Source organism: Anomaloglossus baeobatrachus, chromosome 6 (assembly GCF_048569485.1).
Source record: "Anomaloglossus baeobatrachus isolate aAnoBae1 chromosome 6, aAnoBae1.hap1, whole genome shotgun sequence".
NCBI lineage: Eukaryota > Metazoa > Chordata > Amphibia > Anura > Aromobatidae > Anomaloglossus > Anomaloglossus baeobatrachus.
The window spans coordinates 525,761,639-525,775,565 of NC_134358.1; the positions used below are offsets into that span (position 1 = coordinate 525,761,639).

At 39.5% G+C, this 13,927-nt stretch overlaps 1 protein-coding gene across 2 annotated transcripts in view; it reads left to right on the top strand.

The window, feature by feature from the left end:
- MKX (mohawk homeobox) overlaps nt 1-13,927 on the top strand; it is a 140,192-nt gene that overhangs the window by 48,162 nt on the left and 78,103 nt on the right. For both annotated transcript variants that reach the window (XM_075316786.1, XM_075316787.1), the window contains exon 4: nt 12,786-12,939. In XM_075316786.1, coding sequence (XP_075172901.1) covers nt 12,786-12,939 — 154 coding nt within the window. The remainder of the gene's footprint in view (nt 1-12,785; nt 12,940-13,927) is intronic.

A 13,927-nucleotide genomic window follows, 5' to 3' on the forward strand; every position in this document is an offset into this window, starting at 1 on the left:
ACAGCAGCGCTGGAGACAGGTGAGTATAGAAAATAATTTTATTTCAAAGACACGTGTTTTCTCTGGTACGTGTCACACTGATATCACACAGATGACATCCATGTGACATCAGTGTGCCAGAGAAAAACAGACTTTTCTCACTGCGGAATACATCTCGACATAACTGTATATTAGAGGCAAATTAAATGCAGAGATTTCTAACTGTAATATTACTAAGAAATATAGAAAAAATGATACCATTTTAATCTTTTTTTTTAAGGATTAATGTCACAAACCAGTAAATAACACGGACATATTTGGTATCCTTGTAATAGTAATAGCTCACACAATACATTGAACAGATTGTTTATGGTGGTTTTTAAAGGCATAATATCTATGATAAAAGTTAATCCAAATGTGATGCGTATGTAAGAGTGGTCTTTTGTTGCGGTTGCGTTCCTATCCCTGAAGAAACCAATTGCGCCATTGTACTGTTGTGTAGTGTAATGTGAACAATGTCTGGCGTGTTTTGTACAAAATGTGTTAAGTAAACTGTGATGGTAATGAATGGATAATATAGTGTCATGTAGATTGTAATGTAATGTGTTCCTATGATATGTAGTGTTGATAATGTGATATGTAATGTATTAGGTATGTCAGTGTTATATGTAGGAATGTAATGCACAATGTTTATATTTGGTCTGTGTGCGTATATAGATATATATGTATAGGAGAAGATGTATATAAAACAGGGAAAAAAGTATATAAAATATATAAAAAATATATATATAAAAAACACATGCTAAAAATAGTAAACACACAAGTCCACATCATCCCCTAGTGAACTCGCATAGGCACAATGTAAAAATCGGGTTTATGCTCCATGGCCTATCCAGGCACATGACTATGGTTCATGACAAAAAATTTAGTCTAAAAGTGACTCCTATTGAGCAAATACCCTCACATACCCCTAATCGTAATGAATTATTAAATAAAAAAAGAAACATATTGGATTTATAAGCTCAATACCCTCAAACCGTTGGGGCTGAACGAGGTAACTGATCTTTTTCACTAGGGTATGATGTGGACTTGTGTGTTTACTATTTTTAGCATGTGTTTTTTATATATATATTTTTTATATATTTTATATACTTTTTTCCCTGTTTTATATACATCTTCTCCTATACATATATATCTATATACGCACAATTTTTTACATATAAATAATGTTTTTATTCTTACAATTCAGGGTTATTAATTATTAATTAATTGTATTGATATACACGTGTAATTGCAAATTGTTGTGTTGTTTTTATGCCTGTTTTTTCTGGCTAATGGTTTTATTATAGCTCATGATCAGGTCTTACCCTATATTTTAATATAGTACCATTTTATAATTAATTTAAATAATTTCTGACAGTTATTTATTCCTCATTTTAATTCCTTGCTAGTATCCATGTCTTTTCTTGTATAATTTCAATTGAGCACAAAAATTGTATATTTATATATCAACTCCAATGTAATTTTGTCTGTATTTATTGTCCGCTGTCTAGTCCTTGCCATTAGGTGTTTAATTCTGGCTTTGGCACATTTTCCTTCACTATCTTATATTTGTTCCCGTGTTTTGTATATTCTTTCCGTGCATATTCAGCATGGCAATCCTTTTTACCCCTCACCGCATGCGCATTAGTGTTTTTTCCCACGCTTTGAACTTTCTCGACCCCACATATCAATCCGGCTTCTTACCTTTCCTCCCGCATGCGCATTAGTTCCTTTCCCACGGTCTTGAACTTTCACGACCCCTTTTTTTCTGAGAATTGCGTTTTTCTTCCCTTTGGACTTTGCACAGTGTATTCAATGCCCTTAGATCTGAGTTTTTCGTTGAAGCAGGAGTCGGTTTTTCTATATGCACCGCTGTCTGCACTGTTTGGTCTAATGGTTCTATCCACTGTTAAACTTCTTTCACATATTGACCCGATGTCTTGTGGGTTCTATTCTGACTCACTGTTCGGCCCACTCATTATAACCACTAATCCTTTACATTTTTGTCACTTTTCACAAATACACGGGACTCATTTTGTCCTTTTTTTTTTTTTTTTTCCCTTTATTAAACTGGAAGTCTGATGGTAATCTTAATAAGACATGTTTATGATAAAGAAAAGCGGATTTTGCATTGAAATCATGTGACTACGTCATACAATGAATGTATGGAATTCCCGCCGATTTTTTTCTTGTTTAAGTGGGCGGATCTATGACGTCACACTTGAAGGTATATGTTTTCGGCCCATTCTTTGACTGCTGATTTTGATGTTACTTGTGCCTGTATTGTCCTGAGGAAGGGAGCGGATGCTCCTGAAACGCGTAGACCTGAGCATGGAATAAAGTTACGTTAAATTCATCTCCTGCATGAGTGGTCGTTGGTGCGGTACCTAAATACCCTTCTCCTTACAAGAATATAATTTCATCCAAGGGGTGACTGCTGCCGCTGACCCAGTATATGTGCCTGCATAGTGGTTGTGACTTTCACAACTCCACTTGGTGAGTAACCTCTGTGAATTATACCCTATTTTTTTGTAGGGTAAGACCCTATTGCGCTCTCTTTCCACAGTGTTTTCAACAAGCAAAAATACTCACCTTATCGTTGCTCATGGACACACTGTCCAGTTCCCAAATATCATTGCTGCTACAGGTACGATGTTGTTCGTCGTTCCTGCGGCAGCACACATCACTATGTGTGACACCGCAGGAACAAGGAACATCACCTTACCTGCAGCCGCCGGCAATGAGGAAGGAGGTGGGCGGGATGTTACGTCCCGCTCATCTCCGCCCCTCCGCTTCTATTGGGCGGCAGCTTAGTGACTTCGCTGTGACGCCGAACGAACCGCCCCCTTAGAAAGGAGGCGGTTCGCCGGTCACAGCGACGTCGCTAGGCAGGTAAGTAGTGTGACGGGTCCGAGCGATGTTGTGCACCACGGGCAGCGATTTGCCCGTGACGCACAACCGATGGGGGCGGGTACGCACGCTAGCGATCTCGCTAGTGAGATCGTAGCGTGTAAAGCGGCCTTAAGACTGTGTCTGAACATGCCTTGTAAAACAGTAACATGTTGGAAGATGTGTCCGCTGTCTAGAGTGTGAAGTTGTAGCAGAAAATGAACCATACAGTAAAGTGTTGTTGTTTAAAATGAACTGTTGGTCTCCTTGTGAGTATGACTTGTTATTCGGTCTTGACTATCCAACGCAGAGGCAATATGTGGCCTACATGAGTTCCCAGCCCACCCGAAATGAGTCCAAACACTCAACCAAGACTGGCTCTTTCATGTAGCATGCTGGAGCGTTCGGGGTAAATCCCTTGCACATGACTACTCTACACTAATGTGAATATACATGTAAATTTGTATTTGCATACAGGGCCTGACCAAGAGTGGGGAAGGCCCATATTATACATTCAAGGTCAGTGTCCTCCTGAGATGATAGTGCTGAGCAGTGGACCCTCCTCAATTGATTAAGTTCCAAAGCAGAATATCCCATAGAATGTAATATTTGTGCTATATACATTAGACTACAAGACTACTAAAGAGCATGTGAATGGTATGAAATAACTTGATATACTTATAACTTCTTATATCAACCTTTAAGTATTCCATCATGTCTTTCTGAAGTGCTGAAAAGTATAGTATTTAGAGGCGAATTGGCCGTAGTCCTAATACAGTGAACATTGAAATAAAACCCAGCAGCCACTGGATTGTGAACAGTTGATGCATAAATACCGTACGCACTTTTATTCCTTTTCAGGTCTTTACTTGAAGGAGGTTGAAGCACTACACCGTTTAGCGGATTATCTAGGTAGACATTAAACTAATCCCGCCATGTTGTTGTTGTGTCATGCTAAATCCTACACAAGCTGGCCATAGATCATGGGGAGGACTTGGAAAGAAATCGGCATCCATGGTGCATTAAAGGATGGAAGAATTCCAGGGAATCCTTCTCTGCTAATATCTCTTAGGGGACTTGCCATTTCTGACTAATCTAAGCCTGTCGTTAGAGAGTAGAATGAAAATGACAGAACCACTAGTATTGGTCTATTAAATTGTCACTATGAATATAGACACAGGCCTTTATAAGGCTAAAGGGATTAAAGGCATCCACGACGCACAGTAAGAAAATACTTTATATTTCTCCAAAAACTATGGTTGAATTCCCAGTGCTATTTTATTGGTGCATCACCTGACTATACAAATATGACAAAATCTTTTATAACTGTAGTCTGAAAGAAGATTATGTAGACATTGAGGGACTAGTCAAGTCTCAAGAGCCAATGGGGCAGTAAAAAAAACAAAACAGATGGAGTTTTGTCTTCTAATTTACTGCATCGGCTCCTGAACTGTACAGAATTTTATTTATTTTTGGATATTTCTTTTTTTTTTATGAAGCAAAGATGACGAATAGTGAAAATCAAAACAGACCACCCAACTTTATTGTTTCCAGTAATACACTAAAACCATAGAAAAACAATAGATTGATGCTTGTTTTTCCCCCAACATATTCTCAACCCTTGTAGGAAGGAAGAGCCAGAGAGATCTATTAAAGGGAACCTGTCAGGTCAAATATGCACCCAGAACCACGAACAGTTCTGGGTGCATATTGCTAATCCCTGCCTAACCATCCCTGTATACACTAGCATAGATAAAGAGATCTTTAGAAAAAGTATTTCTAAAGATCTTTTACCGTATGCTAATGAGCGCAGGGACTAGTCCCCTGGGCGTTAGTTCCCCTGGCTAGTCGGACCCATTAGCATGTTAGTACACCCCCGTGGGCCCCTGTCAGCATGCTAACATGCTAATGAATGTGCAGCGTCAGAGGATGATGTCACTCACCTCTCCGCTGCCATCGCCGCCCGACACTGGATTTCGTCTCAGTGCGCATGACCCCAGAGTTTTGGTCATGCGTACTATGAAGCCGGGTGTATGTGTCCTGGCTTCAAACTGAAGTAGTGCGCATCACCGAAAGTCCAGGGTCATGCGAACTGAGCCAAAATCCAGCGTCGGGCGACGATGGCAGCGGAGAGGTGAGTGACATCATCCTCTGATGCTGCGCATTCATTAGCATGTTAGCACGCCCACGGGGGTGTACTAACATGCAAATGGGGCCGACTAGCCAGGGGAAGTAACGCTCAGGGGACTAGTCCCTGCACTCATTAGCATACGATAAAAGATCTTTAGAAATCCTTTTTTTAAAGATCCCTTTATCTATGCTACCAGATACAGGAACAGTTAGGCAGGGATTAGTAGTATGCACCCAGAACTGCTCTTGGTTCTGGTTGCATATTGGACCTGACAGGTTCCCTTTAAAGGTAATCTGTCAGCAGGTTTTTGCTACTTCAGTATAGTGTAGGCAAAGAGATCCTGAAACTAACCATGCTTAACTTTGATTACTGGGTACAGCCATTCTGACATTATCAAAGAATTGAGTGGAGCAGAGCAGAGATCTGTCTCCGCCCACACCAGGCTCTCATTTGAGATTGTTCATTGACTTTGAGAAGTCAATGACAGCAGGAGGTGGGCTAGACAACGTGGCAGGGTCCTCAGAAGCACAGTTGTTTTTTTCTTTATTAACCCTTGCAGCATGCTGTCCTTACATTGCAAAATCCTGCTGACAGATTCCTTTTAAGCAGTCAGTTCGGGTCCTTAGACCCGCGGTCATGTGTAACACGTTATGAGAATGCAACGGCCCAGCAGTGGCGACTCACTGGGGACTCAACAACAGAAAATTATTTTACATGAACAAAGGAGCAGCGGTGATAAGATATGATCAGGAAACAGCACATGTGATTACAAAAAGACAGATTTATACATAGCAATAGATATACAAGGTATAAATGCAATAGTTGTATACTTGGTTTCTTATAGAACTAAATAACAGATATCACTTTAATTTCAAGTTAATTTATTCTTAGTCTCTCTGTCGGGGAAGTGTCAGTACCACTCTAGCTTTTATCACAATGCCACTAAATAAATAACTCAATCTATTAACACACAGACTCTAACGGGGCTAGAGTACAACCGCTAAGCCTCAAGTCCAAGTCTATTGAGTAACTCAACTCACTGAGTACCATGGGTCTGGATAGGAAGCAACAACCCAGGTCACTTAGATCTTCATCTGGAAACAATATTCGGTCTTCGATGTTCGGTTTTTGCTGTTCGGTCTTCAGTTTTCAATCTTTGATGTTCAGTCTTCAGTATTCAGTCTTTGACGTTTGGCCTTTGGTATTCAGAATTCAGTGTTTGGTCTTCTTCTGAAACCAGTATAACTCAGGTCTTTTATGGGTTAGGTCTCTCACAAGGGTATCTACAGTAATGGTGGCTATAGGCCCGCCCTGCTGCTCACACAATGGCTTCTTTCTTTGTTCGCCAACCCCCCTCCTTGGCCACTGTGGGCTTTTATATCAAACAACTGCACCACAATTGTCACATGATTCGATGTTCCTTCTAAACCCTTCCCTCGAGGAAACACACACTCTATTCCTGCGTTCCTGCTTGCTCTTTTCAACCTGTAGATGTCGATATTCTCTTGAAGATATTTCAAGATGTTATTGGAGTGCATCTTTCATTCACCACTCTCTTACACATGCAATGCGATTCTGACCCAACACATCCACAAATTTAATGTTCAGCCATTCATTTGAAATGGCCACAACTAGAAAGTTTCTGAAATCAGGACCAACTGTTGGTATGGGTTTAATCTGAAAAGGTATTCTGTTTATCAGAGAATCCCTTTTTGTTTTCCTAACATTGTTTTTTGGAGGGCTTGGCTATATTGTAATTTAATCTCTTTCCATTTTGTCCAAGGTTGGTGTGTATGGATACGATATAGTACGTTTGGGTGAACATAGTCTTATCCCAACTCGCAACTCATACTATAAAATATTTATAACATCACTCCAAGTGAACTGACTACATTCTAACGCATTTATTCAAATCCAGGGTGTTGGGGCTCCAGTTGTTTTATGCCCATTGTTCGAAAAAAAACAACAATCATGGTGCAACCATGTAATGCATTGGGGCAATATTCAAGGGTAACTTTAGTGCAGATCTAGGAGTTGTACTTGGACCCTGGTACCTGCACCACTGCAGTTTTTGATTTATTAATTTCAGACGTGTGGATATTACAGTCACACAACCTGAGATATACACTGAATCGACTCCTAAGCTGATCTCCCTGCCAATCCTATTAATGTGTTGCACAGCTGCCTAATTGCCGTTTCTGTGCCATGAAGCATTCTGTGGTGACGGAGAGATAATTAGTAAATGACAGTTCTGATTATTAACAATTTGCACTGCTGATTACATAACTGACACTTTGTGTGACACAATAAGCACATATCAGAGTATGTATTAACAAGTGTTACAGATGTGAGTAGCTCATTATGATGTGTGGTTCTGTGATTGAGCTCATGCTACTTCTATTTCTTTTTAAAGGGAACCTGTCAGGTCCCCTATGTTCTCCAACAAAGCAGCATTCATACTTCATACTTATAAGCCTTTCCCTATGCTAATTAGGGCCTTGACTAGTCACAGGGGCATTTGTTCTCCAGACTAGTAGGCCCTCTCTCCACATTATCACACCCCTATAGGCATGCTAACATAATTTCCATGAGCCGGCGTCACCACCAGCTACTGTAAATCTCGCGCTTCTTATTTCATACACGTCAGTATGCTTTTAAAGCGTGATTAGGTGTACTGTGCATGACCAGAAGTCCAGAAGATGGCGCATGTTTGGCACCTGAAGCCTCAGCGCCAAAATTGACACACCCACTCCAGGGCCGGGGGTACTTGGAATCGGGCCGGGCCAGGGACGTCAGCGGTGGCGGGAGTCCGGCTCCGTGACTCTGGCGGTGTCTTTCTTCAATAAAGGAAGGGGATGATGATGGGAGTTGTATTTGCAATTAAATGAAGTTTGTGATGCCACTTGCGGTGAGCGGCTATGAGAGGGAGCCGCCGCTGCGTAGTCTCTCCCACTGCTGAGGCTGATGGTGTGACGCAGCTAGGATGTTTCAGCTCTCCGCAAGCAGAGCTAGGCCCCAGGGAGGATGACGGTGGTTGTAGTGATGGTGGCGCTGAGGTACAGGGCGACGACAAGTAAACAGACGACACAGGTGCTGCGGTTCAAGTTGTTTACTCACTGATTGTCCTTTCTGCCCGTGGGGTGCCGGTATCCACCAAGATGGGCTCCAGGCGATCCCGAAGTGTTTGGATCCCGGTGCCGGTATTGTGACTGGGGTTCCCTTCCTCTATGCGCTCTGTTGTTGGTATAACCCATGGCTTGAAGCTACCCCCTTCTTTTGTGTAAAAAGTCCCGGTCCATTCACACGCAGCGCGACCCAGTAGTGGACTGGATCTAAGTCTCAATTCCTAAGCTCTCTATGCTGCTGTGACCCGGACACTGTGGTGGGTGAAGAAACGTGAAATCTTCTTTCCCGGTAGATTTATTAGGCTAGCTTGAAGCATCCCCTAATCTAGGGCTCTACACCCTGACTGTGCCAGTTCCGGGGACCTGACACCATATCACACAGGCGACCATAACTCCCATGTCCCACCGACGTCACTAGGTGAGCTCCTCTCTCAACCGAAGTCCCTCACAACTCTCCCACTCCAACTGTCACTAATGGTTCTTTGGCTCCTCCAACTCCCCGGTGACTCCTCCTCCCTGACCCTGAGTCCCAGATCCAGTGGATCGGGAGTCCCTAAGTGCGGTGACATCCTATAGACCCAATCACTGTGGTGACCCCCTTTGTGACCCGACCCTGGTCCCAGTCCCCATTGGGGAGGGAAGTCTGCTGTGTTTAGTTTGTGATGTTGTGTGGAACCGGCACTGATCACCTAGGAATCCAAGATCAGCACAGCACCTAAAATCAGGTGCAGTACCCTGTGGCGCCTGAAGCCTCAGGGGTGCCACACATGTACATGTCTTCTGAACATACTCACTGTGGCATTCCGGTCCGATTGGCATCTCTGGTCTTGATCCAACACCTTCTCTCTTGAGATCACCGTCCTCTTTCTTGCTCTGTGTGGATGACGCGTCCCCCATTACACTCCTGCGCACGCGCCATGCTCTCTGCCATTATGAGGGCAGAGTAAAGTACTGTATCGTCTAGGCATGGCGAAAGGTCAAAGAACGCTAGCGCATGTGCACTACAATACTGTGATCTGCCCTCAGCAGGGCATAAAGAAATGTACATGCACAGAAGTGCAATGGAGGCCTCTGTGTGGATGACATTGATGCGTTAACAACATGAAGAGGCCTCCAATGCACTTCTGTGCATGCTCATTTCTCTCTGACCTGCTGAGGGCAGATCAAAGTATTGTAGTGCGCATGCGCTGGCGGTCTTTGACCTTTCCCCACACCTGCACATTACAGTACTTTGCTCTAGTAGGAAGAGGTGTTGGATCAAGACCACTGACGCCCATCGGACCGAGCCTCCCCGCAGGTGAATATAATAAAAGGTGTTTTTTTATGTTATGCAGATTGGCTTGGTCTCTTATATACAGTATTCTAGAATGATGTATATAAGGGCTCACTGGTGGCAGCACAGTTTATAGGGGACAAAATTGGTGACAGGGAATTTGCCTCTTAAATACGTATCAAATGGCAGCTCATTGTGTACAGGGTTAATCCTAACAAGCCTGCTAGTTTTAGTGTCGGCTTGCATATGTGAATCACATATCTAAATATAGGTCAAATCTAAAAGTGCTTATTCTTATTACTACTAATTGATCTGCCATATAACATCTCCTAATTGAGACTGCGGATAATTCGATCAATATGTTGTAAGATAACCATGGCAGATACAGATGTGTTGAATGAGACATTTACTGGTTCTCTTGGGTTGATAATTTGGGACATTATCTGAATCTGGAGACAATTTAAAGAGCCTGTTTGCTTTTGCTTGTGCGGTTTGAGGTCTTCTAAAGGGCACATGTCACCACAAATTACCCTACTCCGTGTCATTGTGGCATTGTTTTCTTAGTGAGGCAAAGGGATTTGTATTCAATTATGACTTTCCGCAGTGCAGGTTATGAGCGGTCTACGACCTCATGCTCAGGGACCTTTTTCGGATTTCTGTCGTACAGCACCCTTTGAAGTCTATGGGCTTATTTTGTACTTGAGTATTCGTCCAATTACATAAGCATATGAATATTTTTCTGGGCGATGCGAGAAATTGTGAGGATTGTTTTATGAAGTTCTGTGGATTTAACATATTGTCATTGTTTGTTTTTTTATTTTAGCATATTCCCCCCTTTTATATATGTATATATATATATATGTATATATATATATATATATATATCTATATATCTATATATATATATATTGATATATTGATATATTATATATATATATATTTATTTTTTTTTAAATCTGCATAACTCCTTATATTTCCCTATGACCAAAAATTCTTTTTCACTGCATTTTAGTATTTTAGTAGTCATATTTTTTTTTATCTTTTCAATAATTTTAGCTTTATTATGGCTTGTTTTTTTTTGCTAAATGAGTTGTATTTGTAAGAGACACCATATTATATACATTAAACTTACTGTTATTCATTTTTTTGTTGGAAAAGAAATTGAAATTCTGCTGTTTATTAAAATGTTAAAATTAACGCTATTTACCGTATGTGCTGCACAAATAAGGTGTAATCCCTATTCCGTGAGACAGAACAATTACGGCAATAACAAATTTAGGTAATTTTATTTTTCTTTATTTTTAGCAATAAATACACTTATGTTTGTGATATATTTTCTAAGTTTTACTTGTTCTGTCAGCTGAGCTTATTTTTTGCATGACAAGGTGTAGTTTTCTATTCATTTTGAGGTGCATACAAAGTATTGATCACTTTTTATTTCACTTTTTTGAAGTTGGAAAAATAAAATCGGCAATTCAGAATTATTTTTTAAACATTATTTATCATTCAGTATAATTCTTTTTTTAACTTTATTTCAACTTTATATAGTTTTTTAAACCAACTTTATGTAGTTTTTTAAACCAATTTATATAGTTTTTTTTAAATTAACTTTATATAGTTTTTTAAACCAACGTTATGTAGTTTTTTAAACCAATTTATATATTTTTTTTTAAATTAACTTTATATAGTTTTTAAACCAATTTATATAGGTTTTTAAACCAACTTTATATAGTTTTTTTAAACCAACTTTATAAAGTTATTAAACCAATTTATATTGTTTTTTAAACCAATTTATATAGTTTTTTTTAAACCAAATGTATATAGTTTTTTAAAACAATTTATATAGTTTTTTAACCAACTTTATTTAATTTTTTAAACCAACTTTATATATAGTTTTTTTATGTTTCACTGTTTTCGATTAAACAAAATAATAAAAACCAAAACAAAAGAAAAATCTTTTTTGGTCACCATATTCCCCATATTTTTTTTTGTTTTAATTCTGTTTAGACAGAGCCTTGTGAGGATTTTTTTTATTGGGCAAACTGTAGTTTAGTTTTTACTGGAACCATGGCTTCATTACGCATACGATTTTTGAAAATCATTTTCCTTTCCATTTTTTTATAGAAGGGATGAATCTAGAAACAGTATTTCTAGCATTTTTTTTTTTTTTTTAGGCATGTACGATGCAGGATAAATAGTAATATAGTTTTATAGTTAAAATTAATATGATTAAGATAATACAAAATTATTTTTTTTTTTATGTTTTGTAACTTTTACACAGAAAATAATTTTCTGAAGAAAAAATTGTTGTTTTTTTGTATAATGATTTGTAATTTCTATTGGTACTGTCATGGGATACGTACAACTTTTTGATCACATTTTATTTATTTTTATGTGAGATAGGATCAACAAAAATAGCAGTGAGTCGGCGTCTCTGCTGAGGAGAGGCAGGGTAGTGCAGGTACGCCGACGCTACAAGATCTTTCCAAAAACTTGTATTTTTTATTGTCGAAGTTTTTCAAAGTTAAGCCTAACTTCCATTAAGTGGTGTAGTTTTTAGCCCATAGACATCCGTTGTTTTTTCCTAATTGGTTATATGTTCATTTGAGTTGCTTTTTTGTTCCATAATTCACATTATGGTTCACTATTCTGTGAAAGATCTTGGAATCACAATACTTTTAAAAATAGAAGGTGGCAGAAAAATGTAGGTATTTAAATATAGACAAAAAAAAGTGTGTGTGCAGGTAGCATCCATTTTTACTATCTGTAGTAGTCTTTCATGGTCTTGATGAAGATGATGGCTTTTAATAAGTTGAGATCACCTCATTGGGTTCCTTCTTCCGTGGTTGAAGGGTAGTCATTTGTGATGAGCGCATAGTAACTCTTCGTGTTCATATTATTCGTACTGAATCCTAAAGTACTATTCCAGTATTCGTCACGAATAACGAACCTAATGCAAGTCAATGAAGAACCCAAGCATTGAAGATTTGAAGATTTCCCAGAAAAATACTTGGGTTCCCCATTGACCTGGATTTGGTTCATTATTTATGATGAATACCGGAATGGTACTTTGGCATTCGTTATGAATAATCCAAACACGAATAGTTGCTATGCGCTCTTCACTAGTAGACATACATCGCTTTTGCTTAATGATATTTAAAAAATGATGTGCTCAGCAAGGTCTACGTTGATCAATATTCAGATAGATATCTGCTCTAATACCGGGCAAGGACAAGGAATGTATGTTTGTCTCATATTTCAAGGTTTGATTTGACATGATACCAATTACTTATATAATGTAATTGATGTTAATAATAAAATGTTTGTTTGTTTTTTTCTGTTTCAGGTTTCAAATTGGTTTGCAAATGCAAGACGACGCCTCAAAAACACTGTGAGACAACCAGATCTGAGCTGGGCTTTGAGGATAAAGTTATATAACAAATACGTTCAAGGGAATGCTGAGCGGCTAAGTGTCAGCAGTGAAGACTCCTGTTCAGAAGGTTTGTTCTTATGTATTGTGACATTGACTCTGGTGGTTACAAAGTAAGAAGTTGAGGAAGCACTCACATGTTAGATGCAAAACCTGTCCTGTCCTTGCCATATTTTCTGATCCTACGCTGCTCAGATTGGAACTTTTTGGCCTCTCACACTGTGCTGAATTTCCCATTGCAATGACGGCGCATAGAAGAGTTGTGTGGAAGTCCGTGGGGAGGTCAACTATGTCATAACGTTATTACACGTTCCATGATTTTCTTGCTCGCATGCATAGAACCTTCCTAAGCGACATGCTTGCCGAAAGTCCTAGGTGCGAGGCCTGAGGATTCCATTGTGAGTGATGAACGATCAGTAGATGCAGTGAGGACTGAACAGGTGGTGATGAATAGGATTGTCCACAGAGATGAGTAGTGAGTATAAGGCTTTATGATATATTTTTATCCTTTTGGTGGCCTGTTAAGGTCCAGAAAACTTATAAATCTGAAAATAAGGAGCGCTGATAGTGTAACACCAGAGAGATCGGTGAGGTTAAACTGTAAGTATACACTCACCTGAACGGGTTGTGATAGTCACAACCACTAATGCACATAAGATAATGGCGTCTGCTGCAGCCCCACATGGATGAGCATACAAAATGGAGTCGAGAAGGGGTTAAAGCCGCGCATCAGCCGAAATGAAGATGTAACGTGTTGATGAAGATAAACTTTCTTTTATTCCATAGGTCTACGTGTTTCGAGGTAAAACCTCTTCTTCAGGACCAGTACATCAACAAAAAACCAAAATATTTTGTTTTTATGTTGATGTACTGGTCCTGAAGAAGAGGTTTTACCTCGAAACGCGTAGACCTATGGAATAAAAGAAAGTTTATCTTCATCAACACGTTACATCTTCATTTCGGCTGATGCGCGGCTTTAACCCCTTCTCGACTCCATTTTGCAAAGTCCAGAAAACTGTCAGTCAGTGAACACCATTTTGCTGAATCCATATGGAATC